The sequence below is a fragment of the Cyclopterus lumpus genome, chromosome 24 (genome assembly GCF_009769545.1).
Source record: "Cyclopterus lumpus isolate fCycLum1 chromosome 24, fCycLum1.pri, whole genome shotgun sequence".
Taxonomy (NCBI): Eukaryota; Metazoa; Chordata; class Actinopteri; order Perciformes; family Cyclopteridae; genus Cyclopterus; species Cyclopterus lumpus.
The window spans coordinates 11,721,145-11,745,258 of NC_046989.1; the positions used below are offsets into that span (position 1 = coordinate 11,721,145).

General features: G+C 42.9%; 2 protein-coding genes and 1 non-coding gene across 4 annotated transcripts in view; all 3 read right to left on the reverse strand.

Annotated features, from left to right (window-relative positions):
* Nucleotides 1–2,274: 2,274 nt before the first annotated feature.
* Nucleotides 2,275–24,114, reverse strand: part of LOC117727209 (pleckstrin homology domain-containing family G member 1) — a 43,995-nt gene continuing 22,155 nt past the window's right edge. The window contains exons 4-18 of one of the 2 annotated variants that reach the window (XM_034527359.1): nucleotides 23,601–23,670; nucleotides 19,349–19,395; nucleotides 17,532–17,682; nucleotides 17,028–17,159; nucleotides 15,966–16,148; nucleotides 15,773–15,868; nucleotides 15,360–15,446; nucleotides 14,902–14,935; nucleotides 14,684–14,776; nucleotides 14,530–14,591; nucleotides 14,234–14,419; nucleotides 14,016–14,135; nucleotides 12,100–13,924; nucleotides 10,382–11,074; nucleotides 2,275–2,462 (exon numbers count right to left, since the gene is read on the reverse strand). In XM_034527359.1, the coding sequence (XP_034383250.1) occupies nucleotides 2,299–2,462; nucleotides 10,382–11,074; nucleotides 12,100–13,924; nucleotides 14,016–14,135; nucleotides 14,234–14,419; nucleotides 14,530–14,591; nucleotides 14,684–14,776; nucleotides 14,902–14,935; nucleotides 15,360–15,446; nucleotides 15,773–15,868; nucleotides 15,966–16,148; nucleotides 17,028–17,159; nucleotides 17,532–17,682; nucleotides 19,349–19,395; nucleotides 23,601–23,670 (3,943 nt within the window). In that variant the 3' untranslated portion in view covers nucleotides 2,275–2,298. Of the gene's footprint in view, nucleotides 2,463–8,220; nucleotides 11,075–12,099; nucleotides 13,925–14,015; nucleotides 14,136–14,233; nucleotides 14,420–14,529; nucleotides 14,592–14,683; nucleotides 14,777–14,901; nucleotides 14,936–15,359; nucleotides 15,447–15,772; nucleotides 15,869–15,965; nucleotides 16,149–17,027; nucleotides 17,160–17,531; nucleotides 17,683–19,348; nucleotides 19,396–23,600; nucleotides 23,671–24,114 lie in introns of those variants that run through there. The other variant, XM_034527358.1, reaches the window with a different exon arrangement.
* On the reverse strand, nucleotides 4,391–5,530 carry LOC117727210 (T-complex protein 1 subunit alpha-like). The gene is made up of 3 exons (XM_034527360.1): nucleotides 5,410–5,530; nucleotides 4,813–4,898; nucleotides 4,391–4,519 (listed from the first exon to the last, which is right to left on the reverse strand). The coding sequence occupies exons 1-3, from the start codon at nucleotides 5,480–5,482 to the stop codon at nucleotides 4,409–4,411; spliced, it is 270 nt and encodes an 89-aa protein (XP_034383251.1). The 5' UTR covers nucleotides 5,483–5,530; the 3' UTR covers nucleotides 4,391–4,408.
* LOC117727910 lies at nucleotides 5,011–5,150 on the reverse strand. Its single transcript, XR_004609071.1, has one exon. It is a non-coding gene; the product is annotated as a small nucleolar RNA SNORA29 (small nucleolar RNA).

The following is a 24,114-nucleotide window of genomic DNA, read 5'->3' on the forward strand; positions in this document are numbered from 1 at the left end:
CACCACAGGACCAGATGAGAAGGACGGAGGACCACAGGACCAGATGAGAAGGACGTGGGACCACAGGACCAGATGGAGAGCGGCGGTCGCCTTTCTTTCAGTGGGCTGAGTAAGTAGTCCCTCTTCAAAACTACAGAAGTATCAGTCATAAGATTCCATCATTGGAGGCCAGATTCAACACAACAATGTAAAGGCTGTGTAGTTGAGTACAAAAGTATTCATCTCTTGTGTTTGTGTCTCACAGGGCAGGACTCCTCTGGGCTTTTGTCTCTCTTGAGGAAGCTGAGGGTGGACGTCAACCAACCCGTTAACCCAGGACGACCCAGACCCAAAGCAGACCTCTGAACCCCTCCCAGCACCCCAGAGAGTCCGAGACCCAGTGAGTAAGGCCCTCCCCGCCCCACCCGCCAGCCGAGAGGACGAGGAGGATCCCGTCCCCACCAGCATAGAGGACGTAGTTTGTTTCCATCTGCTTCTTCTGTGCTGATGAGTTCAGGAAGCTCCTCACACACACAGGAAGCTGTCATCCGCTGTTTGCATCTGCTGACAAGAAATCAAGGAGACTGACGGTTCAGGCTCAATGAGAAATAATCCTTTTAAAAGCTTTAAAGCATTTAATTTGTCACAGAAAATACTAAATGTCCATGTACACTATTTATACAAAATAAAGAAATATATTGAAAATCACAACAAGGTACATTTGTGTTTTTACTTTGCAACAAACAAGGTCGGGCTCAAAGAGTATTGCCAGGTACTTACTGGCCTAAATAGATCAATGAAACATTTGAGATATCACAATATCAAAAGGAAATAATTTTTCATGAGATGGTGGAGAACAGGGTACTCCCGGTAGAGCACTTTCCGTAAGAGACTGATCCAGATCACTCTACAACTAGTCCAAAAAATATACTTTTTTTAACAAAAAATTAACCTAAAAGCAACTTTGGTGAGAATCACTGTGTTCAGTTCAGATTTGTAGTAACGGACTTTGTTGTTAATGAACCTTTTGGCTTAAGCTAAGTGTCGCATCACTGTTCAAATAGATCCTCCCATTCTGTTGGACCACCACGGCACCTTATTTCATTAAAGATATATCAATGGTGAGAGACAAATAACTTTGATTCCGTTGGAATTGTGCCATGAATTTGCACTTTTGTCAAATTAACAAATATTTGTTATGCATTTTGTCGTAAAACTGAAGGTATGTTATTAGAAAGTAGACACACCGAAAAGCCACGACAGTATGGAGAATAATAACATTTGTGTATGTAGCTCAGTTACCTGGATAGCAAGCCAAGGTCACGGCTGTGCTGGAGACGTGCATTGTGCCAGATGGAGTTCACACACAACTAAATGATACGACCACAAATCTGTGACAAAACTGACTTTGTGCAACGTAACATGAACAGACAGATGATATGCTGATAGGATGTGAGGTCCTGGGACAGGGATGTCGTATGTGTACAGATTGTAAAGCCCTCTGAGGCAAATTTGTAATTTGTGATATTGGGCTATACAAAATAAACTGAAACTGAATATGTCATGCCTCTAAATAAGCCTTAAACACGTTCAAAGCACTTCAATGAACGTGCTGCATAGATGAAAGCAGCGAAGCAGGTAACCTGTTTTAACTGATCTGCCACAGAAATTAACTCTATAACTAACGAACTGTCTCTCACTGTAAGTGATGCAAATATATGCATGGCATTAGCTTTGCTGAATCTTCCTTATACATTTAGATTAAGATTGATAATATAAAACATCAAGCGAGTGTCTAGTTAAATTGTGAAACCCTGAGAGATTGTAGCCGACCGCTCCCCTGAACACAAACTGTTCCGAGTCCCTTCCCTCTAGCAGGAGGCTGCTGTCCATCAGGTCCAAGACCTCACACTACGAGAATAGTTTCTTTTGGGTGCAGTCAGTTCATCAACAAATCCCGGGACCCCTGACTCTTTTATCCCTCTTATATCAAATTCCTCATATGTTCAACGTACTTGGCCATTAAAACAATTCTGATCCTGATGTAATAACCAATTGGTCACCTAGCATTATGTTGAAACCTCAAGGGAGTGTGATGATATCCTGCATGATACTGCTCTGCTTGTATTGAATGTTTGACAAATCTCCTTGAAATGATTTGGTTGAATAGGTTAACAGTCCTTTAATGAATATCAGCTACTGTAGTATTTAACTTAAACCATTATAAAGCATACAAAAATAACTTTCCTAAAATGTACATCTTTACAAAGTGTTTACCAATAAAAACGTTAAAAAAAAAGACAGTAGTGCAAAAAAAAGTCAATGAAGGACAAAAAGTTTCACCAAAGTTGTTTTTAATATGGCTGCAATCCTATTCTGATTAGAAAGAACTGCCGATCTACCGGTTCGCCTTGCCAACCTGTCCTGCTCCTGCTCGCTCTCGTCCTCAGAGCGGATCTCTACATAGTCGTCATCATCATCATCTTCCCCATCGTCCTTAAAATTAGCCAGGTAGTTCTGGGTGGAGGTGAGTACGCTCAGTGCAGAAGCCCGGTCAGGACCACCACCTGTTGACCGTCATGTAAAGTGAGGTCCGACTGGCCCTGGGTCGAGCGCTCTGGGAGACTACTTTGCCGACCACCGCGACCCAGACTGGGGCCATGAAGTCTGTCTGTGGCTATGTTACATTTGAGTCCAGACTGGTTCTTCCCCTGCTGCTGGCTGCCCAGAGAGCCAAGTGACTGACAGTGACTGGATGGGGAAGACTTTACAGAGGGGGAAGACGGAGCGTTAAAGGAAGGATGTTTTCTTAATGGAACTGTACACATGCTCCTCTTTTTCACACGGCGCCGAAATGCACGAGCTCCATCTCTGGGACGGTGGGGTAGTTGGAGATGGGGGGGAGATCTTGGGAGAAGGGATGGAGCAGGCGGAGGTAAGTCTGCGCTGCGGGGTAGAAGACGCTCGGGCATCATCCAACTCACTGGACGAGGACATGAAGCTGGCCAGCTCTCCGTTGCTGTACGTGGAGTGGAGCCATTCCTCCTCCAGGGAGGTCTCGGGCATGGACGGAGAAGACGGCAGCCCTGGATGGGAGTGATGTGGGCCAGCTGGACCGGGAGGATCCCTAAACATTACCTGATCATAGAGATGCGAGTACTCTATCTTTACACCTGGAGTGGGAACACAGAGGATGTAAAGAGGGTCCGAGTAAGTTATACAGTTTGTATTTTCAAATATAAAATACAGAAACTTGAGAATACTTTGTTACACCACCAATAAAACGTTTAATAAAAAAAAAAAGGTATCAGTTTCACATTGTGCCATCGTTTCATTAGGGGTGGCAGAAATGAGGCTGCTCAACCCCTTCAGACACTGAAGGACAGTTTCTCTCTCCCGTTAGCATAGCCACACACCCGTAATAAAAGGCAGCTGCATGGTACTATAACAGGATATTACAGTTCACTTTTTTTTTTTTTTTTTTTTTTACAACAAACTGACGTCAGTACCAATAACTTTGTTTACCAAGCACAGCTCATTCCTCCTGTGAGAGTATAGAGCACTTGTAACACTCTTCCCCGAATCACAGCAACCGTTAACCCTACTCACCACAGATGTGGTCCCATCTCCGACCTCCTTGTCCTGCAGTTCACACAAGACCTTAGCAGCTGGGTGCTCCACTTCCAGCAGCTTCAGGATGGTTGCTCCATCGTTGGCGATGGATTATGCGGCCATGACTGCAAAGACAAGAGGGAAGCTGCTACTAGCACTTCATAACATTTTATTTAGCATTTAAAAGAGAACTGGTGCACCCTTTAACACATCTGACTTAACTTGCAATACTATTCCATCATTGGCATATTCTGTCAAATTATTGAGTGGGGTTCACAGTTAGCTCAGAGCCACACCTTCAGACCATGACAGTATTTTTCTATCCCATTAGCATAGCCGTCCATTCATAGGATGAGAGTGGAAAGTACTGAAAAGGGATTAGGACACAACTAGCGAGGTCCAAGTAAGGTGCACAGTGTATAAAAGAACAGGCTTGTATGTGATTTGCGGAATTTTAACTAGAGACAGAGCTGAGACTTAAAGTTGACATAAAAGTTAGCTCGCATTAGCCACGTGTGGTGCACGCAGAAAATTAAATCACTTGAGGGGTTGAGGCTGCTCAACTTCTTCAGATACTGAAGGACAGTTTCTCTCACATTAGCATAGCCACACATCTGTAATAAAAGGCAGCTGCATGGTACTATAACAGGATATTACAGTTCACTTTTTTTTTTTTTTACAACAAACTGAAGTCAGTAACAAGAAATGTGTTTACCAAGCACAGTTAATTCCTCCTGTGAGAGTATAGAGAGCTTGTAACACTCTACCCCGAATCAGAGCAACCGTTAACCCTACTCACCACAGATGTGGTCCCATCTTAGACCTCCTTGTCCTGCAGTTCAGCCAGTTCACACAAGACCTTAGCAGCTGGGTGCTCCACTTCCAGCAGCTTCAGGATGGTTGCTCCATCGTTGGTGATGGTCACATCCTGTCATACAATAACATGGAAAAGATGAGCAACTCGGGCCACATTATTTGCAATTCCGGTATAAAGGCTGAAGTAATGGAGCTTTGAGCAGTGCTGTTGACATGTCCCAGCAGGGTCAACACAGGTGCAATTGATACAATTCATTATGGTCCCATTCTAGTTAGTGTGTCGCAGTCAGTCCAGTGAGCCAGCATGCATAAGACCAGGGCCACAGTTCATGTTACTGATTACACCTGTGTTTACCCTGCAATGGCAAGTACAGTTATATAAATAGTGTTGAATGAGATACAGACCCCGATGTCGTCCACCAACATCTTGTCGAGGCCAACTGGTCCCAGTGAGCTCTTAACGATGTTGGCGATGGATGATGCGGCCATGACTGCAAAGACAAGAGGGAAGCTGCTACTAGCACTTCATAACATTTCATTTTACATTTAAAGAGCTGGTACACCCTTTAACACGTCTGACTTAACTTGCAATACTATTCCATCATTGGCATATTCTGTCAAATTATTGAGTGGGGTTCACAGTTTGCTCAGAGCCACACCTTCAGACCATGACAGTATTTTTCTATCCCATTAGCATAGCCGTCCATTCATAGGATGAGAGTGGAAAGTACTGAAATGGGATTAGGACACAACTAACGAGGTCCAAGTAAGGTGCACACTGTTTATAAAAGAGCAGGCTTGTATGTGCTTTAAGGAATTGTAACTAGGAGACAGAGCTGAGACTTAAAGTTGACATAACAGTTAGCTCTCATTAGCATTAGCCACGTGTAGTGCACGTGGTGCACGCAGTAAATGGAATCACTTCTCCCATCACAGTTCATGAAGCACAAAAAACACATGAAGCGCAGGTGCACCACCAAGTACAAGAACCCCATAACTTACCATTTTGAGTGCGAACTGATTCGCCAGTTGTCCTCTGGCCGAGCACATTTAACGGACCATCTAACATCGACATTTTGAGAATCGACAGACAACCAAGAGAAAAGGAAGTGACGAGGTGCACTATGGGTAAACCGGTATTAAGCAGAAGGTTATTCTTCTTTAGGGTTTAAATGGCCGGTCGCAACCAACTTGTTGAGGTGCATACCGCCACCTACTGTACCGTAGTGTGCAGATACATGTTGAACTGTTCTAACTAAACAGAGCCCTGTAAGCAGAAGAAAATGTATCAAAAACAGCCTGGAAATGGCCTTTTAAGGGATTTTCATTATGTAAACGGTGTCAACATTTTTTTGTAGTAATTGATTTTAAATTTTTTTTAAATTATTTGTTTAAGGGAGAGTGCACATTAATATAAACATTTCTGTAAATGTGCCAGAGTTAGCCAAGAGGCTATTTTTCATCTGTAGTCCCAAGAGGCAGATGTTATGAAGCAAACCTAAAAACATAAGATTACTATACAATGTACAAACAAGCAACATAAAATAAGGGAGAACTATGTTAAAATGGACAGAATAAAAACATCCATGTCAGAGACCCAAAACATAAAAGCATACAGAGTAAATTAAATATATAACCACTGACAGGTAAACAACAACACAAGACATACATGCAGGTGGAGTGAATGGTTGACCAGCAAAGTCAAGACATACAGACCTAAAAACAGACAGTCAACAACTGACAGACAGACAAGTCCAACAAGGACAGATTGAGGACGGGTAGGAGCAGTAACAGTCTGCCAGAGCTGGGTACTAATTAACCATTTCTTTGTCTCAGATTTAAAATAATTGAATGATTGTAGATCTCTGATTGATCCTGGAATGGAGTTCCAGTGTACTGCTGCTTGTACGGAGAAAGCAGCATGACTCGTCACGTCAACCAGTTCCCTTATCAATTTAGAAAGAAAACGCTTTGTCACATTTCTTGTAAACTACATTTCCCAGCATACCTCCCATTTTATTTTTGCTCCTGCTAGTTTATGGTGCAATTGCGGCCTCTGCTGTTGATATTGGACACAACGTTCATGTTTCACAGTGCAAGTGCTGTGGAAGTATTTAGAGGACGACATTGTTTATGTTATTTTCAATATATAGAGGTTTCTCTTCCTTTCTTTCCACTTTGTTTGAGCTACATCTCCTTCATTTTGTTTTTTTAGATGTTATTCTTAGTTTACTTTTTGGAGGAATTGTGTGTTTTATTCCTCTCTGGATAAATTGGCTGAGCTATCGTCACATTTGAGTTTCTCACATACCAGTATAAGAAACAAGGAATTGCCAAACAGAAATGTTAAATATATGTTTTAGGTCATTTGGAAACTCTGTCATAGTTTGCCCACCAGAGCATTGAAAACAATCTAAACAAGATATATATATATATATATATATATATATATATATATATATATATATATATATATACATATTTAATTTCTTGTTATTAGATTTTCTCATATTTCAATATTTAGTTTGGCCTCAAAAATGTATTATTGTTCAGGATATACTCCTAATCATGGAGGACATATCCAACTTTTGGCTTCTTTTGGAAAATAAATGTATGGTCATTATTTCTTGACATAAAAATGGTACTCATCTCCTGTCTGGAGGAGTCAGCCTACAGGTGGGAGAATCACCATCTGGTGACCTGGTGCAGTCTAAACAACCTGGAGCTCAACGCTCTAAAGACAGTGGAGATGGTTGTGTATTTCCGGAAGAACCTGGCCCCACCCGCCCCCATCACCCTGTGTCAACACTGTCCTTCTGCTTCCTGGGCTCCACCGTAACCTGCAGTGACCTCAAATGAGAGCCGAACATCAGCTCCATCACCAAGAAGGCTCAGCAGACAATGTGTTTTCTGAGGCAGCTGAAGAAATTCAACCTGCCAAAGACCATGCTGGTGCAAAAGACCATGATGGTGCACTTCTACACTGGCATCATTGAGTCCATCTTCTGCTCCTCCATCAACGTCTGGTACGCTGCAGCCACCGCCGAGGACAAGGGCAGACTGAGCATCATCCGCTCTGCTGAGAGGCTGATTGGCTGCTGCCTTCCCTCCATGACTTGTTCGCCTCCAGGACCCTGAAGCGAGAAAGTAAGATTGTAGCCGACCGCTCTCACCCTGGACACAAACTGTTCGAATCCCTTCCCTCTAGCAGGAGGCTGCTGTCCATCAGGTCCAAGACCTCACGCTATGAGAATATTTTCTTTTGAGTGCAGTCAGTTCATCAACAAAGCCCGGGCCCCCTGACTCTGACTCTCATATCCCCAGGACAATTTCAAACACCTTTGCACATCCTTTCTTTTCGTATTAAAATAGACTTGCCACTTTTAATTAAAAATATATACTTGTTTTAAAGTACCGTTATGTTTGTCATTTACCATATTTATCTATATAGCTTTTTATGTTTATTGTCTTTATTATATTTGTATTGTTTTATTATTTTGTTTTGTTTATTGTTATGCACCTTTCACAGAGTCAAATTCCTCATGTTCAATGTACTTGGCAATTAAACATTTCTGATCCTGATGTAATAACCAATTGGTCACCGAGCATTATGTTGAAACCTCAAAGGAGTGTGATAATATCCATATTATATTCTGCATGATACTGCTCTGCTTGTATTGAATGTCTGACAATTCTCCTTGAAATGAAAAGCAATTCATACTTCCTACTGGTTAACATACTCTGTTAATGAATATCAGCTACTGCTCTGTACTATATTTATAATTATTGAATGAAAAAACACAAAAACACAGATGAGTTTAATCTGAATTTATTACCTCCAATATATTGTTTTGTTGAGCAATGAAAACTAGGCAGTTAAAAAAATACAATACTTAACTTAAACATTAAACCATTATAAAGCATACCTATTACATACACAAATCATTTTCCTAAAATGTACATCTTTACAAAGTGTTTACAAATAAAATGTAAAAAAGACAGAAAAGTGCAAAAAAAGAGTCAATGAAGACAGACAATCCCCACCAGTGAAACGGGACAAAATGTACAATGAAAAAACAACAACATATACTTCATATTCCTAACTTGCTTTTGATGCATATTTCCTGATATTAACATTAGGCCATGATCTTGTGCTTTTTAACTTTTCACATGTTGTGATTTGTCATGTTAAGCAGTGCGTGATAGAAAACTTCTGAAAATATTCACAGTATTTTATTCAAATTTTGTCTGCGCCCCTAAATCTGAATAAAACCATCTTTTAATAAATACTTTATTTTACAACTTGTCGGTGGCTTGACTAGTGATGAAGGCCAGAATAACAGGGATGCTTTCAAATAAATAGGATAACTTTCGTGTTTTTTTTAAAAGAGTGTGTGGTAAATTCTGTAAGAGAAAACAATCGTGTTGTATGAACATTATTAAAGTGATTGACAACTATCTCATTGTGACTTTCTTTCCGTGACTGAAGATGCCAAATCAGTAGTGTGACAGCTGGAAGAGTCCCAACATTAACAAAGTAAAAACAGACTATCCATTTGAGAGGAACACAAAATACACCAAACACAGTCCTGTCATATTCTCACTAATTGTGTTCTGTTCTCCTTCATGGTCCCCTTTAAAAACAAAATGTTAAAACATGTGTGATTTGAAAATAAAAAGGAATCCACTTTTTGAGATGCACATTTTACATAATGGATGCCTCCAGACCATAACATGTAAAACCATCTGATTTAATCACAAATAAATATGAAGTTCTACGGTTTCTTATAGATTATCTAAAAATATTAGCGTCTTCTCTTGATTTAAAAGCGTGATACCCTATTGATGACCATGGTGGCAGGTAGAGTGTAATCCTATAACTTTAAAAAGGTACAGTACTTAACCAATTGGATACTAGCAAACATGTTTTCTTTACAGCTGCACCCTTTTTGTAACAATTATTGATAAAAGCTGTTAAAAGTGACAATCTAGCCTGAGTAGCAAATTTGAACTGCAACTTTGTAAAGCTGCTTGTTCAGAGCATTTTGATGTGTAACCACAATGAAAAACATTAAGATCAACTAGTGCTGAGAAAGCAGTTAAAATAACCTTATCAGCAAATTAAAAGAAAGCGGTACTCCTTACGTGGCGAGTCAAGATCCGCCAAAGATCATCAGACTGTTGAAGCGTGTACTTCGGTTTGAGGCGGTGGGCACAGACAAGATTGTATTTCTTACAATTGGTAACAGATATCCTGAACTACTGTAACTGTACAACAGTTTATTGGCACAAAGTCCTCCAGCAGAACCGATTATTATGACTCCAAATATCTCTACAAGGCGCACACGTAAAGCATTTAAAGAGTTTGAATTCCTTTGAATATTTAAACCATTCAGTCACACTGAATGGTTTTACAAACGACTGAGCACACTTTTGCTTTGACTCACCTGCAGGCTTTTGACTATTAACAGCAACCTATCATTTACATTGGAGTTCTGTAACAGTGAGTTTCACCAAAGTTTTTACAAATACGGCTGCAATCAAAGAAAGTACTTCTGAACTATGTTGAGATGTGTTACGTTTGTGGATTGAGATGAATGATGGATGGCATTCAAGGCAAAGCAGCAGTGTCCGTTTTGTTGCTATATGCTGTATGTTTACATATTTTTGGCTTTTATTTGTTAGACTCAGGCAAAGCTACTGGAGCTCAGACACTGGAACTTCTCCCTCAAAGACTGGCCGATTTTGGGTTGGCTCTGCTGCGGCTCGCTCCACAGGTACTTCTCCAGATGCTCTCGGTCCAGAGACCTCAGCGGGTCGCAGGAGTGCACCGGGGTGCATGGCAGACTGTGGGAGTGGACGAGACTCCGGTTCGGATTGGAAAGGACTGCCGAGCTACCGGTTCGCCTTGCCAACCTGTCCTGCTCCTGCTCGCTCTCGTCCTCAGAGCGGATCTCTACATAGTCGTCATCATCTTCCCCATCGTCCTTAAAATTAGCCAGGTAGTTCTGGGTGGAGGTGAGTACACTCAGTGCAGAAGCCCGGTTCAGGACCACCACCTGTTGACCGTCATGTAAAGTGAGGTCCGACTGGCCCTGGGTCGAGCGCTCTGGGAGACTACTTTGCCGACCACCGCGACCCAGACTGGGGCCATGAAGTCTGTCTGTGGCTATGTTACATTTGAGTCCAGACTGGTTCTTCCCCTGCTGCTGGCTGCCCAGAGAGCCAAGTGACTGACAGTGACTGGATGGGGAAGACTTTACGGAGGGGGAAGACGGAGCGTTAAAGGAAGGATGTCTCTTAATGGAACTGTACACATGCTCCTCTTTTTCACACGGCGCCGAAATGCACGAGCTCCATCTCTGGGACGGTGGGGTAGTTGGAGATGGGGGGGAGATCTTGGGAGAAGGGATGGAGCAGGCGGAGGTAAGTCTGCGCTGCGGGGTAGAAGACGCTCGGGCATCATCCAACTCACTGGACGAGGACATGAAGCTGGCCAGCTCTCCGTTGCTGTACGTGGAGTGGAGCCATTCCTCCTCCAGGGAGGTCTCGGGCAGGGATGGAGAAGACGGCAGCCCTGGATGGGAGTGATGTGGGCCAGCTGGACCGGGAGGATCCCTAAACATTACCTGATCATAAAGATGCGAGTACTCTGCTATCTTTGCACCTGGAGTGGGAACACAGAGGATGTAAAGAGGGTCTGAGTAAGTTATACAGTAAATTATAGAGTTTGTATTTTTCAAATATAAAATACGGAAATTGCCTAAAACCAATGACTAACACTAGTTAATGGGACAGTTTAGATGATTTGAAGTGGGTTTGTATGAGGTACTTATGAGGGGCCGCATGCCCCCAGTTTAGAGAAGAAGACATAAGCAGAACCATGAAGTGCATTGGATGGGGGCAGCAGGAAATGTATTTTAGCTACCAGAAAAGTCCCACAAACATTGTTTTTTAAAAAGTGCACACTATATTTAGAATAATTCTGCAGGTTTACGTTTTCGTGAGACCGACAGCTGTTGCATAAACCTATGCTCTCACCAAACCAGACTCCATTGAAAAAAAACATTATTATTGAGTGACTTTGGTGAATCTGAACTAACCAAAGTCATACAATAATACTAACTAACAATCAAGACAGGAGGAGACCAGCAACTCTGGTGTTCTGCAAAGTAAACTTGAACGGTTTCCAATGGAGTCTTTGGCAAGGACAAAGCTGTACAGTCTATGTTTTTGAAGGAGTAACTGAATGCTCTCATGGCAAAGTAAATCGGTGAACATTTTCTAAATATAGCGTGAACATAAACAGATATTTTTTAGGTGAGCTTTTCTTTTAGGTAAAATAAATGTTGCTGCGGTCCCTGTATACAGCAGAACAATACTCACTCTCCGTGCCGGTACTCCTGTCTGCTTCTCCAAGCTGTCGGTAATACACTGACTATGGACAAGTACCTCATACAATCCCATTCAAAACATCCAATCTATTCCTTTAAGACGTAACGTAACGCTTTATATAACCCTACAAAAGAATGATCCCAATTATGTCCATGAAGTAACGTCTATAGATATTAAAAGTGGGTGAAAAGAGGGCACTCTATTTGGTATAAAGAGGTTCAGGTACATTCTTAGTCACTTGATCAATAATTCTGGAGTTCAAAACGAATGTTCTGATAGGTAACTGTTTTGTGTTACCTATGGCAGTACCCCCTTGTTTCTTTTCTTCCAAGATGGCTGCCAGGTCTTTCTGCTTCTTTTCCGTTCTGGACCGACTACAAGCGTCTCCAGGGTCCATGCTCCTCATGCGCAGCAGCTGGTTGGCTTTCTTGATCTTCTGGCTGTACTGCCGTGCCATCAGGAACACACGGTTCTTTGATGAGTCCACAGACTCCCCCAACAGCAGAGAGGAGGAGGCCAGGGGGGAGTCCAGACCCGCCAGCTCCCCTGGAAACAAGCTATGAAGGTCCTTGAGGGGAAGATCCTTCTGAGGGGTGTTTCGTTGAGGAAGCTCCACCAGGTCGTCGTCCTCCAGGCGGAAGCTGCCGCTGCTGAGGCGTGCCAGTCTGTTACGGATGCTCTTCACTGTGCCAGGGAGGGGCTCTGGGGTGACAGGAAGGGGGCGTGGTGTCGGAGCAGGGCTACAGGTTTCTTCTGCAGTGGTGCCTTCACTTTGAGGTTCAGGAAAGTTTATAACTGGGATGGTGAATGACGGCATGGAGCTGACAGGTGGGGGTTTAGGCTGATGTGTCGGCGAACTGGCTGCTTGAGGACTAATTACAGGGGGGCTCTTTGTATGGCTGTCTTTGACTGAGGACGCCTTCTGAGGCGACTCACTGGCACTGACAGGGAAGGCAGCTGGGAGTCTATCAGCTTTCTTCTCATTGTTCTTGATGTAGTTTTCCAGATCGTTCCAGATCTCATCGACTCGCTCTGACATCTGATCCCCTTTCTGTGAACGCCGAGAGAAACTCTCGGAGGCAGACGAGGAGGAATAATCTGGCTCAGAGGAACATGGGACAGGATGGGAGGCGTCTGGTCCTTCGTCCTCTCCAAAGTGGAGGCTCTCCTCGGATACAAATCCTCCAATACTGTCAGTCAAGTCTTGTTCAGAGGCCAGCAGACTGTCGCTCTCTCGTTTTAGTTTATCGCATTTATTCATTCCTTTAAGCTCCGTTGATGGAGGCTCCCTGAAACAGATGGTGTCATAGATGTTCTCCTCTACTATCTTAAGCTCACATGTCCCAAATGGCCTCCCCTCCTGTGTGGAGGAACGATTGCTATCTGAGGAAATGTCTGGTTCAATCATAGGCTCTGTGACCACAGGAGCCGCTGGAGCATTTAGTACCCTTGCTGCCTGGCCCTGGAGACCCTGTGCATCCACAGACGTTTCTTTCCGTTGCTGGCTTTCCTCAGGGCTTCTTCTGACGAGGCCCATATTCTTAAGGTCCTCATAGCTGATGTTGTCATACACATTTTCAATATCGTCTATCGTCAGCTGCTCGGCTGAGGATGATCCAGATATTTCATTGCTGGAGGATTCAGTGTGGATCACTTCCAAGTTGCTGGGAGCAGCCTGGTCATCAGCAGGGCTCTGTCGAGCCTCTGTAGCCTTCTCCCCTGCACTGCTCGCCCGCCGCAGGACTCTGCTCCCATCAGGTGGAGGGTCGATCTGCACAGTGGGAAGCTGTTCGACGTGCCAGCTGCATGGCCGAGCTGTCTTCGGGGACGAGGTGGCCCCTGACCTCTCTGAGGGCACCTCTGGTTCTGGTCCGCTTGGTTCCGTTGGTACAAACATCTGGTAGATGTCCTCGTCCTCATCCTCCGGCTGCATGGTTCTCTGGCGAGTGGGGAACATGGCCCTGCGCGCACGGTGGTCGGCCCAGATGTTCCTCACAGAATGGTCACTTTCTGTGACTACTACAGAGGGAATGGGGGTGTCTGGAGGCTCCTCTGTTACGTGACGTGTCCTGAGAAGCGGTGGGTGGTGACTTCCTTCCCTCACTAGGGATTCTCTGGCTTTCTGTGGTACAAGGAAAGCAGAAGTTGTTGAGGCTGTCTGAAAACACCAAGATAGACAGATTATATCCCGATGGTGTTATTGGGATTAATACCTGTAGGTCTGAAGAGCTCATGTTGAAGGATTTCCACTTTTCTATACTGTCGACCGATGCCTGAGGGTTCAGCCTCTTTCTACTGCTTTTGCCAGGGATTCGCAGGCGCTTTCCGCCCCCCTGAATAAAGAGATTTCAGCATTAACAACATGTTTGAAGGACAAGACATGAAAGTCTATATGTAAAGAACATCACTCGTTGAGCAGCTTTAAACTCACCAGGCCACTGTCATCTTCATCATCAGCATCTTGCTGATGTGGCTCTTCTTCTCGGTCACTGTGGTCATAATGATCTCCAGGGTCCAGGGACTCCTGTGATTGGTTGATGAGGCTGCGGCTGCGACCAATGGTGCCCAAAGCCAGCTGGGACATTGGCGAGAGCAGGGTGGCACCCAGACTTATTCGCTGGAGAGGAGAGCGTTTTTTCACGAGTTTGGTTCAACAACTTTAATGTGAGTGTGAGTGAGTGAACTCATGCTTCTCAAAACTGCTCCTCATCTCTGGCTATCACTTACCTTTTCACCATCTGTGTTGGCAGCATTCTGTTTGGCATTCTTCAATAATTTAGATAGAGGTTCTGGAAAGTCAAACAAATGATTGATTAATTTTGGAAGTTCAACTTTGCCGTGTGTCATTTTTTAAAACACAACAACATATTTATCCTCTTACCTTTCCTGCGTCCTCTACGAGGAGTTGGACCCTCCTTGGTCTGATGGGAATCTTTCTTGTCTCCATCAGGGCTGTAGTGAAACCCTGGATGATCTGGAGAAATGACAAAAAACACATAATTAAAATGCATTTAATACATCTAAACGGGGCAAAAGAACATAAAATTATAAGATATTGTAAAAATGAAATAAAAAATACATATATAAATAGTTACTTACGCATTGCATCCATCTCCAAAATTGCTTGCTTAGCCTAAAAATCAAGTTAGAAATTAGAAAAAGAGAGTGAGTTCAACAGGTTAGATAATAAATGTACACACACTTTGACACTAGGTGGCGCCATATTAGTCGTCTCTACACAATTACGCTGAAGTTTGACACTTAACAAGCAGCCCCTATATGCAATCACAGCAAACTTTCTCAGTGACCTTCACCTCTGGAGAGGAATCCTTAGTTTCCACTTGCACATAGCCAAAGGCCGATGAGGAGCCAGAAAAGTGATTGTGGTTGAATGAAAATCAGAATCAGAGCACATGAAAGGAAAGTGAGGAGAAAAAGCAGGGGGGAAAAGATGAAGATGAAGGAGAAAGGACGTGGGAGTGACATTTCCAATACATCCCACTCAAAGTCTGTGTTTACGCCATCAGCGAACAGAGGGAGCTGTCAACTGCTCTTACCTTGGCAGGGATTTTGGCCGGATGGTTTTCAAGTATGAGTCTCTTGAGGTGCAAGATCCACATGCGCTTGTCTTGCTGTGATTTGGCCTGAGGGCAGAGAATGAAATATCAGAGAGAACATAATACCAGACACAGCTGAGCTGTTGTATTAACCTTGAAATATTCTTACGTCACACAGATTATCTTATATTTAGTCAAAAACAGTGGTTAGGAAACAACAATGGCCGCTATTAGCCTCCTAACACTCAACATGTCTGAGCAACTCTTTGCCTGGACACCTGCAAATAATCGTCACGCTTTCCGCTTGCATTTCAAAAGAATCAATGTTGCTCGTAGCGTCATAGTTCAAATGAAACATTACATTCACATTTTTATTTTTGTTTCGATGTTGGCTCTCTTATGTGATGTCATACCTGGACCGTGTGCTGAAGTTTGGGATTCTTGTAGTGAAACACACTGAAACTCAGTGGTTCTTTAAGAATAACTTCCACCAGCATCAGGTTGCAGCACTGCAGAAAAGACAGGGAGCAAGGAAGCCGTGTGAAAAACACTTTTACAGAGGAGAAACATTTTGATACGCGTCATGCTTCGAGTTGCATGACTGACCAGTATGTGAGCCTTGTACGTGTAGGTTTCTTCTCGTTTCTTGGTAATGAGCAGAAGCTTGTCAAACAGAAAGAGAGTTCTCTCGTTTTTGGCTCGCTGCAGACGAAATGTTCCTTCAAGAACCAACTCTCCATAGCCGATCAGATCAGGGCCCTTCCAGTTGGTCAGCAAGCTCTGGATCTCCTGCAGATAGCACCGAAATAAAGAGTCATTTGGTTCTTTTAGAAACATGTTGCGGAAAAATAATAATAATGACCGACCGCACATAATAAAAGTGATCTGGTTTAGCAAAACAATAAAAAATGGAAATGCAGAAAATAGTGCGCGTGTGTTCAAAGATTGATAATAATTCTGAATAACATAATTTGTATAACACTTTTTAAAAGACAATTACAAGGCACTCTACAAAATGAGAAATCAAAACAGCATATACACATTAAGAGATTTCATTGCAAAACATTTAAATAGTAAACGAATTACGAAAAGTTGTTTGAAAAAAGTTAAATTCTTAAGAAAGAAGGAGGAAGTGTTGTGCTACTGAAACGGACCATAACAGAAGGTGAAGGAAAGAAGAAGAAAAAAAGAGATACATGCTGGCAAGCAAAACATAAATAATAATGAAGAGGACAAAACAACAAAAATGGAATTTCTATCAAGCCAATCCTTTCTCTGGAGTGAATGCTTCCACACACATTCCTGCATTCAAGCCTACCCTTCTGGCTCCCAGCTGATAAAAGAAACAAGCTTCCCTTTTATGCAAGGCCATCATTAGCCCAGTGGAAAACGCAGCGACTTGCGTAAGACGTGGGGAGGATCAAAGCTAGACTTCACATAACAATAAAAAGATTTGTCTCCTTCGAAAAGGTTTGAAAGCATTGCGTCTGTTTTAGGCCGAGGAATAATGAGAGACGTGGGAAGTGTGCAAGAGATCACACGCTCAACATTTAGTGGATTCAGGAGAGGTTTTGAACAAGGGGGAACAACACCTGTTTGACCACCAACAGTCCTAAATAAACGTACATCTTTTGTATCGGGGTCGTTCTTATTTTGTGCTGGTCGTACCTGCAACCGAACAGCGTGCTCATGTTTCCTCTTCATGTCGTTGATGTGCCAGGCCACTCTCTGCATGGTGTCTATGGCTTCCTGAACAACCTCGTAGGTCTCTGTGTCCTTCTCCATGCGGTTGGCGATCTCCTGCACGGATGACACACATACACAATGCTGGGAGTCAGCACATGCACAGGGGGGCACTCATACAGGCAACCCATGTGTGCGTTTCTGCACACAAAACACACACGAATGCGTGCACCGCAATGCAAAGTACATACACAGGAACATACACACTGAGTACCATATGTCTAAACATTGGGCTTCTCCGATGGAGATTGCCAGAGGGGGCGGAGTCAGAAAATGCTGCGATTCAACTGTACACATCCATTTGTATTGGTTTCAGAAACAAAACATTAGTGTGTGCAGGACTGACGAGTGTGTGCCTGCGCTTGCATTTCTGTGCGTAAAGAGTACTTGTTAGTGTTTTTTGCTGTTGTTGCAGAGCGAGACACGTACGTGCAGCAGTAGGTGGTACTTGAGGATCCTCTGCACTGGCTTAAGCAGGTAGGAGCCCAGGGGCAGGGAGTGCCTCAGAGATTCCTGGCGCTCGCGGAAGAACTTGGCCAACGCCTTGTTCCTCATGCACTCTGTCAGCACAGCCACCGACCTGTGGAGGCAGAGTGCAGCGAATACGATATCAGGGACGTGCAGTTAACCTCAAATTGACACGATGACAAGCTAGAGTTGTAATAACTGACGGACAATAACAGAAAAAAGAAAAGACGGAAATCATTGTTATCATGGTGTCTGAAGATTAAAAATGATCCCATGTATATCACATTATCAAATTGAGTGATTTCATGATAATATAACAATGAAACATTCACAATGTGCATGCCTATACAGGCTGCCTGTATATTAAATTAAAGGATAGGATCACATGTTGACAAGTCTGCCATCAAGCAATACTCACATGCCCATACAGTATGTACATTGAAGCAGTTTTTGCTTGCTGTAATATGTCCTCTTGTTCATACGACCGTTAAAAGATCCCTTTCTAAACATGCTACCCTGATTATTGTGTAAAGACATACTCTTCAAATATGTAGAAAAATTAACACATTCTCAATTTTTAATTACAATTTGCTTGACATTTCTTTATGCCACTGACGGTCAATATTTATTGTTGACTGTCAGTGGCCTTAGGAAATTACTGTTTTGTCGTATTTTAGCCTCAGATCTCCCCATATTACATATTCTGCTAAAACAGCAGCACTATTACATTTCTGGTTACTGGAGCAAGTAGGCTGTGTAAAGAGCCTTTTTCTCAAAGAAATGGAGGCTGTGTGTGTGTGTGTGTGTGTGTGTGGAAAAAGACAAGTGAATGTCAGTTGTGAATTGCCAAAAACGTTCTTTCTGTGTCTTCTGTGCGTGCGCGCACGCACGTGCATGTCTAAATTCCAGTGAAGCGACACACAGGCCTCACATTGTTCTGGAGGAAACCCGACCTTAGAGTGCAGCATGACCATGATACATCTGCAGCCTCTGTATATGTGTGTGTGTGTGTGTGTGAGTGTCTCCCATGTGAGTGTGTCTGTCGTGTGTGACCCTGGTTGGGGTCACCAGCTGTGGTGTGGATGTGGGAGGAGGTCTATCTCAAACAGCTGACAATAGTCTGTTCACATACACACACACACACACACACACACACACACACACACACACACACACACACACTTAAATTAGTCATCATTAGCGTGTAAATGCTTTCTGCGTTCACGTGCCTTTCTGATCATACACTGTGAAAAGAAAAAAACGTAGCCAGAGGAGAAGGTGTGTTCGGATGGCGCAGTCTGTCTTGTCATGATGAATAGCCTCACGTTTCACACACACAATATACACAGTGACACAAAAAGGAGGGCCACACTCGCACTAAAAAAACATTAACAGCGTTATAAGGTGACAACTATAACACTCCGTCTGTCAGTCTGAGCTGTAATGCTGTCAATAGCCAGCGAATAAAAGGCCAGAGGAAATTGGGCTTGAAAGGAGGGAGAGAGGGAGGGAGGGAAGGAGGGAGAGACGGAGGGAGGGAGGGAAGGAGGGAGACCCCGAGGCACAACTGAAGGTAGACACTTTGACTCCTGCTGAAATGACTTCTATGGAGCATGTCAGTTTATCAGGGAGGGTAGAAGGGTAAGGCATTGATCGAGAAATACAATGGCGCTACGTGAGACGCTGGGAAGACAGTGTGTGAGGTGAGATCAAGACAGGGTGGCAAAACAAGAAGGTTTCGTGCGGTAGATGAGCAGACATGAGCGGGGCTGCCTTACCGTGGGTAGTTGGTGCAGTACTGAGTATAAATGTGGAATTCTTCACTCTGTAAAACACAACAGGACAACATTAGTTGATGCATTTGAATAACAGGGAATAACTGAAGCCTCAAGAGTTAAGTACATTTGTGTTGTTGTAGTACGACTGCACATGTCTCCACGTCGCAATATTTAAAGAACCTGCTATTTCCAAGGTAAAAAAATGCACTTTAAATCTCTTTTAAGACAACAAAGCTCCGGGGCAACTAATGGACTGGTGAGATTATTTTGCATTCTATTTCCAAGGTCTGAATGGAAACATGTCCTCTAACGTCTTGTCAGGTTGGGTTGGCCTGTCAAACCGTACTTCCTATTTTAAGTGACAGGAAATAACCGAAAGGCTCAAGAGACTCCATATTCTAACAAGCTCACAGTCACAATGCGAGCAAGAAATGATGTTTTTCTGACAGCTTTTTGTTGTGGTTTTTGGCCAAACATTAATTACAACATATAATGAATTCAAAGGCCCATAAAGTATGTTTGAATGGTTTGCTCTTTAAAAACAAAATGATTTACGTTGTGGAGCTTTTATGGTTAAGACACCTCAACTCTGGAACATCCTGCCTGACCAGCTCAGATTAATAAAATCAATATTCTCTTTTAAATCGCTTCCACTTTATTTTTTAATATATAGTTTTGTTTAATTTGGCCAATGTGTGTCCTTATATATGTATTCGGGTTGGTATGTGTAGTAGCAGCAGACAACATCAGGTCTACATTATTTATTGTCAATGTCACACACCATTGTTGTTTTGTAACGCAGTTTAATTGCAGAATTATTTGAAAAGTCTTATTTGACACAATTTAAAGCCGACTTGATGTTCACAAAGACAAAGCTGGATTACACAACCAATGCAGGAGTCTGCTAATAAATCTTCAAATTACATTAAACTGATTTGAACACATTGGATGACTGGAACAAGCACATTCGGTTTACATTTGTGAAACTCAGCAGCACAGTTTGCAAAATGATAAGTTCTATAAAGTATATATGCGCCTTGTAATCAAACCAAACGACTGGTAGTAAACGATGCAGTGGTCCGGTACAGTTTTGATGACTGGCCCAGTTGTTTCATGTTTACGGCCCGACACACTCGGAGCCCGCAGACAAGGCCTCCTCTCTCCTCCGTTCACTGCTACTAATTGAAAGTCAACCCTGTAGCTTATGATTAGCCTGTTTGAGTCTTTGTTGATCCAAACGGCCCTGAGCGCTCTGATTATATATCCCCTCATACTTCATCGCTGCCCCTTTAATTGAGACTTTCCCACCTTTCATGCCTCTCTGAACATCAAAGACATCAGAGACAACATGACTTCTCAAAGCTCGGAGCTCCTGCTCTCTACCTAACATGCTCTCCGTCTCCATATTGGCCACTCTGTCTCCTGTCTCCATGTCATGTCTGTATTGATTTTTTTGGGGTCATTTTCTCACTTCTCTGTTCATCTCCACCTCTCATCATGTTCCTACGGAGGCCTGGAGATGAACCCCTTTTGATTATATAACGTAACTGAACTCTATTTGTGTCCATAACCACTTCGGGGTCGCAGGATGCAGACAGCCCTCAGGAAGCGACATCATAAACACAGACACACACAGACACGATTCATAGTGAACTTAAACGTTGCATATACTGGGTGTGATTATGTTTCTTGCTGTAGGTAAATATACATTCCTATTCAAGCCACAGAAAAACAATTCAAGGTACCTACACAAACCCAAACATTGCCTCCAACCAAAATATACTCAATGCTCACACACAAATGCACACAGACAGGCTGATGATTTGTTAGCCCGAGGTGCTCCGTGGGAACCGTCCTAAATTGAAGAGCCGAGCTCTCGTCCTCGTCTCCGGCAGTCTGCCGCCACAGACCAGAGCTAAACACAACCAGATGTGCCACCATCGATTTCTGACGACACACATCAACACACACTCTTAATACACACTCTTAATACCCATCTGGACCATAGACACAAGACCAAAAGATACATAAATGCTTCTATGGAGTACAAATTTGTGCCGAGTGTGCACGTCTGCACACAGACTTTGTCATTAAAGCTGACATGTCAGCACACACTCTTTGAACCCATCCAGGAAACCAGCAGACCCTAACATAGCTCAGATCTATAATATACTTCCCTCTCAGAAATATATACAAGCTCAGCTAAATCATATAATCATCATATCCAAATGGTGCATGTAAGAGTTTGGGCTCCCATACATGATAAAAAAAAAACTTTTTCCAGAGTATCAAGATACAAATTATATAGGGTGATTTTTACTTTTTCGAGTGGTGGCTACTAATCACTACTCAGTGAAACAAGAAAAGGTGGAGTTGTATGTATCAGTACCCACTGATCATTTTTAAAGAAAGTCATACATCAGCAGTTATTGTTGAGTTGTCAAGACTGGACTGGTCGCAGTGAGTCATCGGCTCAGCAATGAGCACAACAGAATGACTGGGGGCGAGAAGAAAGAACAACTTCTTGTTGTAATAGTGCTCCCTGTGCTCCAGTCAGCATGTAGCAGCCCATAACACACGTTAAAGGCTTACTCATCACATAGCGCAGTTAGGATTTAGTCGAACATGAGGATAGATAGCCAATTATCTGAGAGAGAGGCGGAGACCTACAACCAAGATCTATCTCTTCAAACACTGAGCTAAGTTGTGATTCTTGGCTGCTCAGACTACAAAAGTATTAACTGCAAGTGTGTGTGTGTGTGTGTGTGTGTGTGTGTGTGTATTTCACAGCAGATGCAAGAGCGGTTGTGTGGTTCTTCTGGGTCTTAGCAACCACGACTAACCGTCAGAAAAACAAAAGAACTCTGGTTACTGATCTGGTGACAACCCTTTTACCAGAAGTCACACACACACACACACACACACACACACACACACACACACACACACACACACATACACACACACACACACACACACACACACACACACACACACACACACAATTAGTAGGTTTAGATTGTATTAAATGATTTCTCTCAGAAGATGAATTTTGTCTGGTTGTAGTACAATTGCACATGTCTCCATTTATCATAATTACCTGCTATTTGCAAGGTCAAAGATGCACTTTAAATCTCTTTTAAACCAACAAGGACACAATTGATCAGAACATCTAAAATTTCATTTGCAGAGCAACAAACAAACCTTGTAGTAAGAAGATCTTGCAACGATTTTAAGGTTAAGAAGAACCTTTTGATTTCAATGGAATCATGTCTTTGCAAAGTAAACTTTAGCTGAACTGTATTGATGCATATTAACATTAACAGGAGGCACGAGTGTTGGACAGGACGTGGAGCAGCAAGTTATGAGTTTATTATAATAAACGCTGTACTGGTACAGAATAAGAAGTCCATATAGGTTGTCCGTATTATAGATTAGGGGATTATCTGAGATATGTACATCACGCAGTTACAATCCATCAACAAGCCAGCATGAGATGCCATCATGCTGGCTTGTTGATGGATCTCAGCTGATTATTCAGCGTGGTCTAAACAACAGCTGCTGTATTTAGGGAGCCTGTGATGCTGACTGTGACTTGCTTCTTTATATATGGTCAGACAGTTGCTCTGTGGTATCGGGTGTAATTGCAGTCGGGTAGGCAGGGAATGTAAAGTGTAAAAGAGGAAGTGCTGGAATGCAGCACATTACCATGGGACATAATCAGGCAATCATTTTTCTTTTTCGGGGGATGGGGGTTTGATGAGTGGAATAAAAGCTAAAAACACCCAGACAGAGGCACCAGTGATAGTTGGACAAAAGTAGCTGAGTCTACTTTTTCTTAAAGAAGCACTGCTATTATTCCCCTCCAGTAAAAAAAAAAAAAATAAGAAAAGAAAAAAGGTGATTATATATTTGGACGGCCTTTCAAATTCCTCTGATGTTGTCCTTCCTCCCGAACCTCCTGCTGCACTTAAACTTCACATTCCAACAACCAAAATAATGCTACTGGCCTCAATAAACTTCATGCAGCGTCTTTTGTCAACTTATCACTTATTAAAGGTCTTGGCCTGTTTCTCATTTTCTGTCCTGTAAATGTTAATGTCTAAACCAGCTGGAGGAGGAGTGTAAACAGAGAGACAGACAGTAGAATAATTCAGAAATACAACATTGTAAAAAGTCACACATTCAAAACTCTACTTGAGTAATAGCATCAACAACAAAACAACATCAGCAGGGAGGCGACCATCTTTACCTTGGATACGAAGCACTCTGCGATGGCGACAGGGTCAGCGTTGCACTTCTCAAGATCATGAAGAAGATCCCTGAAACAAACAAAGAGCTCATAGAAATCAGTATTGGATGTGAAAAATCTGCACACACAATTTCCTGCACACACAATTTCCTGTGTATATACAGTATATATATATACATACACACGTTTTTCAGGAGCAAAAGTCAGAGACAGAAATTAGGTCTTAGGGCACTTGGCTCTGAACAAATGAGAAACTTCCATGAATTCAAACAGGCAGCTCCTGTGTGTAGTTGTTCCTGTGTGTGTGTGTGTGTGTGTGTGTGTGTGTGTGTGACTGCACATTGTGGAAGAAAAGTCCACTGTTGGGAGTTATTGTTTCATGGCTGAAGCATGAGGTCATTGCGACCGCTTGAAACTGCTTTTATGTTTCCTTTTACTGGCCAGTTTGTCTGCGCATGACCGGTGAAAAATGCATAAGTGTGGTGTGTGCGCGCACACACACACACACACATAC

Excerpts from the sequence above, each read along its gene's own strand:
- LOC117727210 (XM_034527360.1), bottom strand. The coding sequence starts at position 5,482 with ATGTCGATGTTAGATGGTCCGTTAAATGTGCTCGGCCAGAGGACAACT. Across the intron at positions 4,899-5,409 it reads ATCAGTTCGCACTCAAAATG|TCATGGCCGCATCATCCATC; the intron begins GTAAGTTATGGG and ends TTGTCTTTGCAG. Across the intron at positions 4,520-4,812 it reads TGTTGGTGGACGACATCGGG|GATGTGACCATCACCAACGA; the intron begins GTCTGTATCTCA and ends ATTGTATGACAG.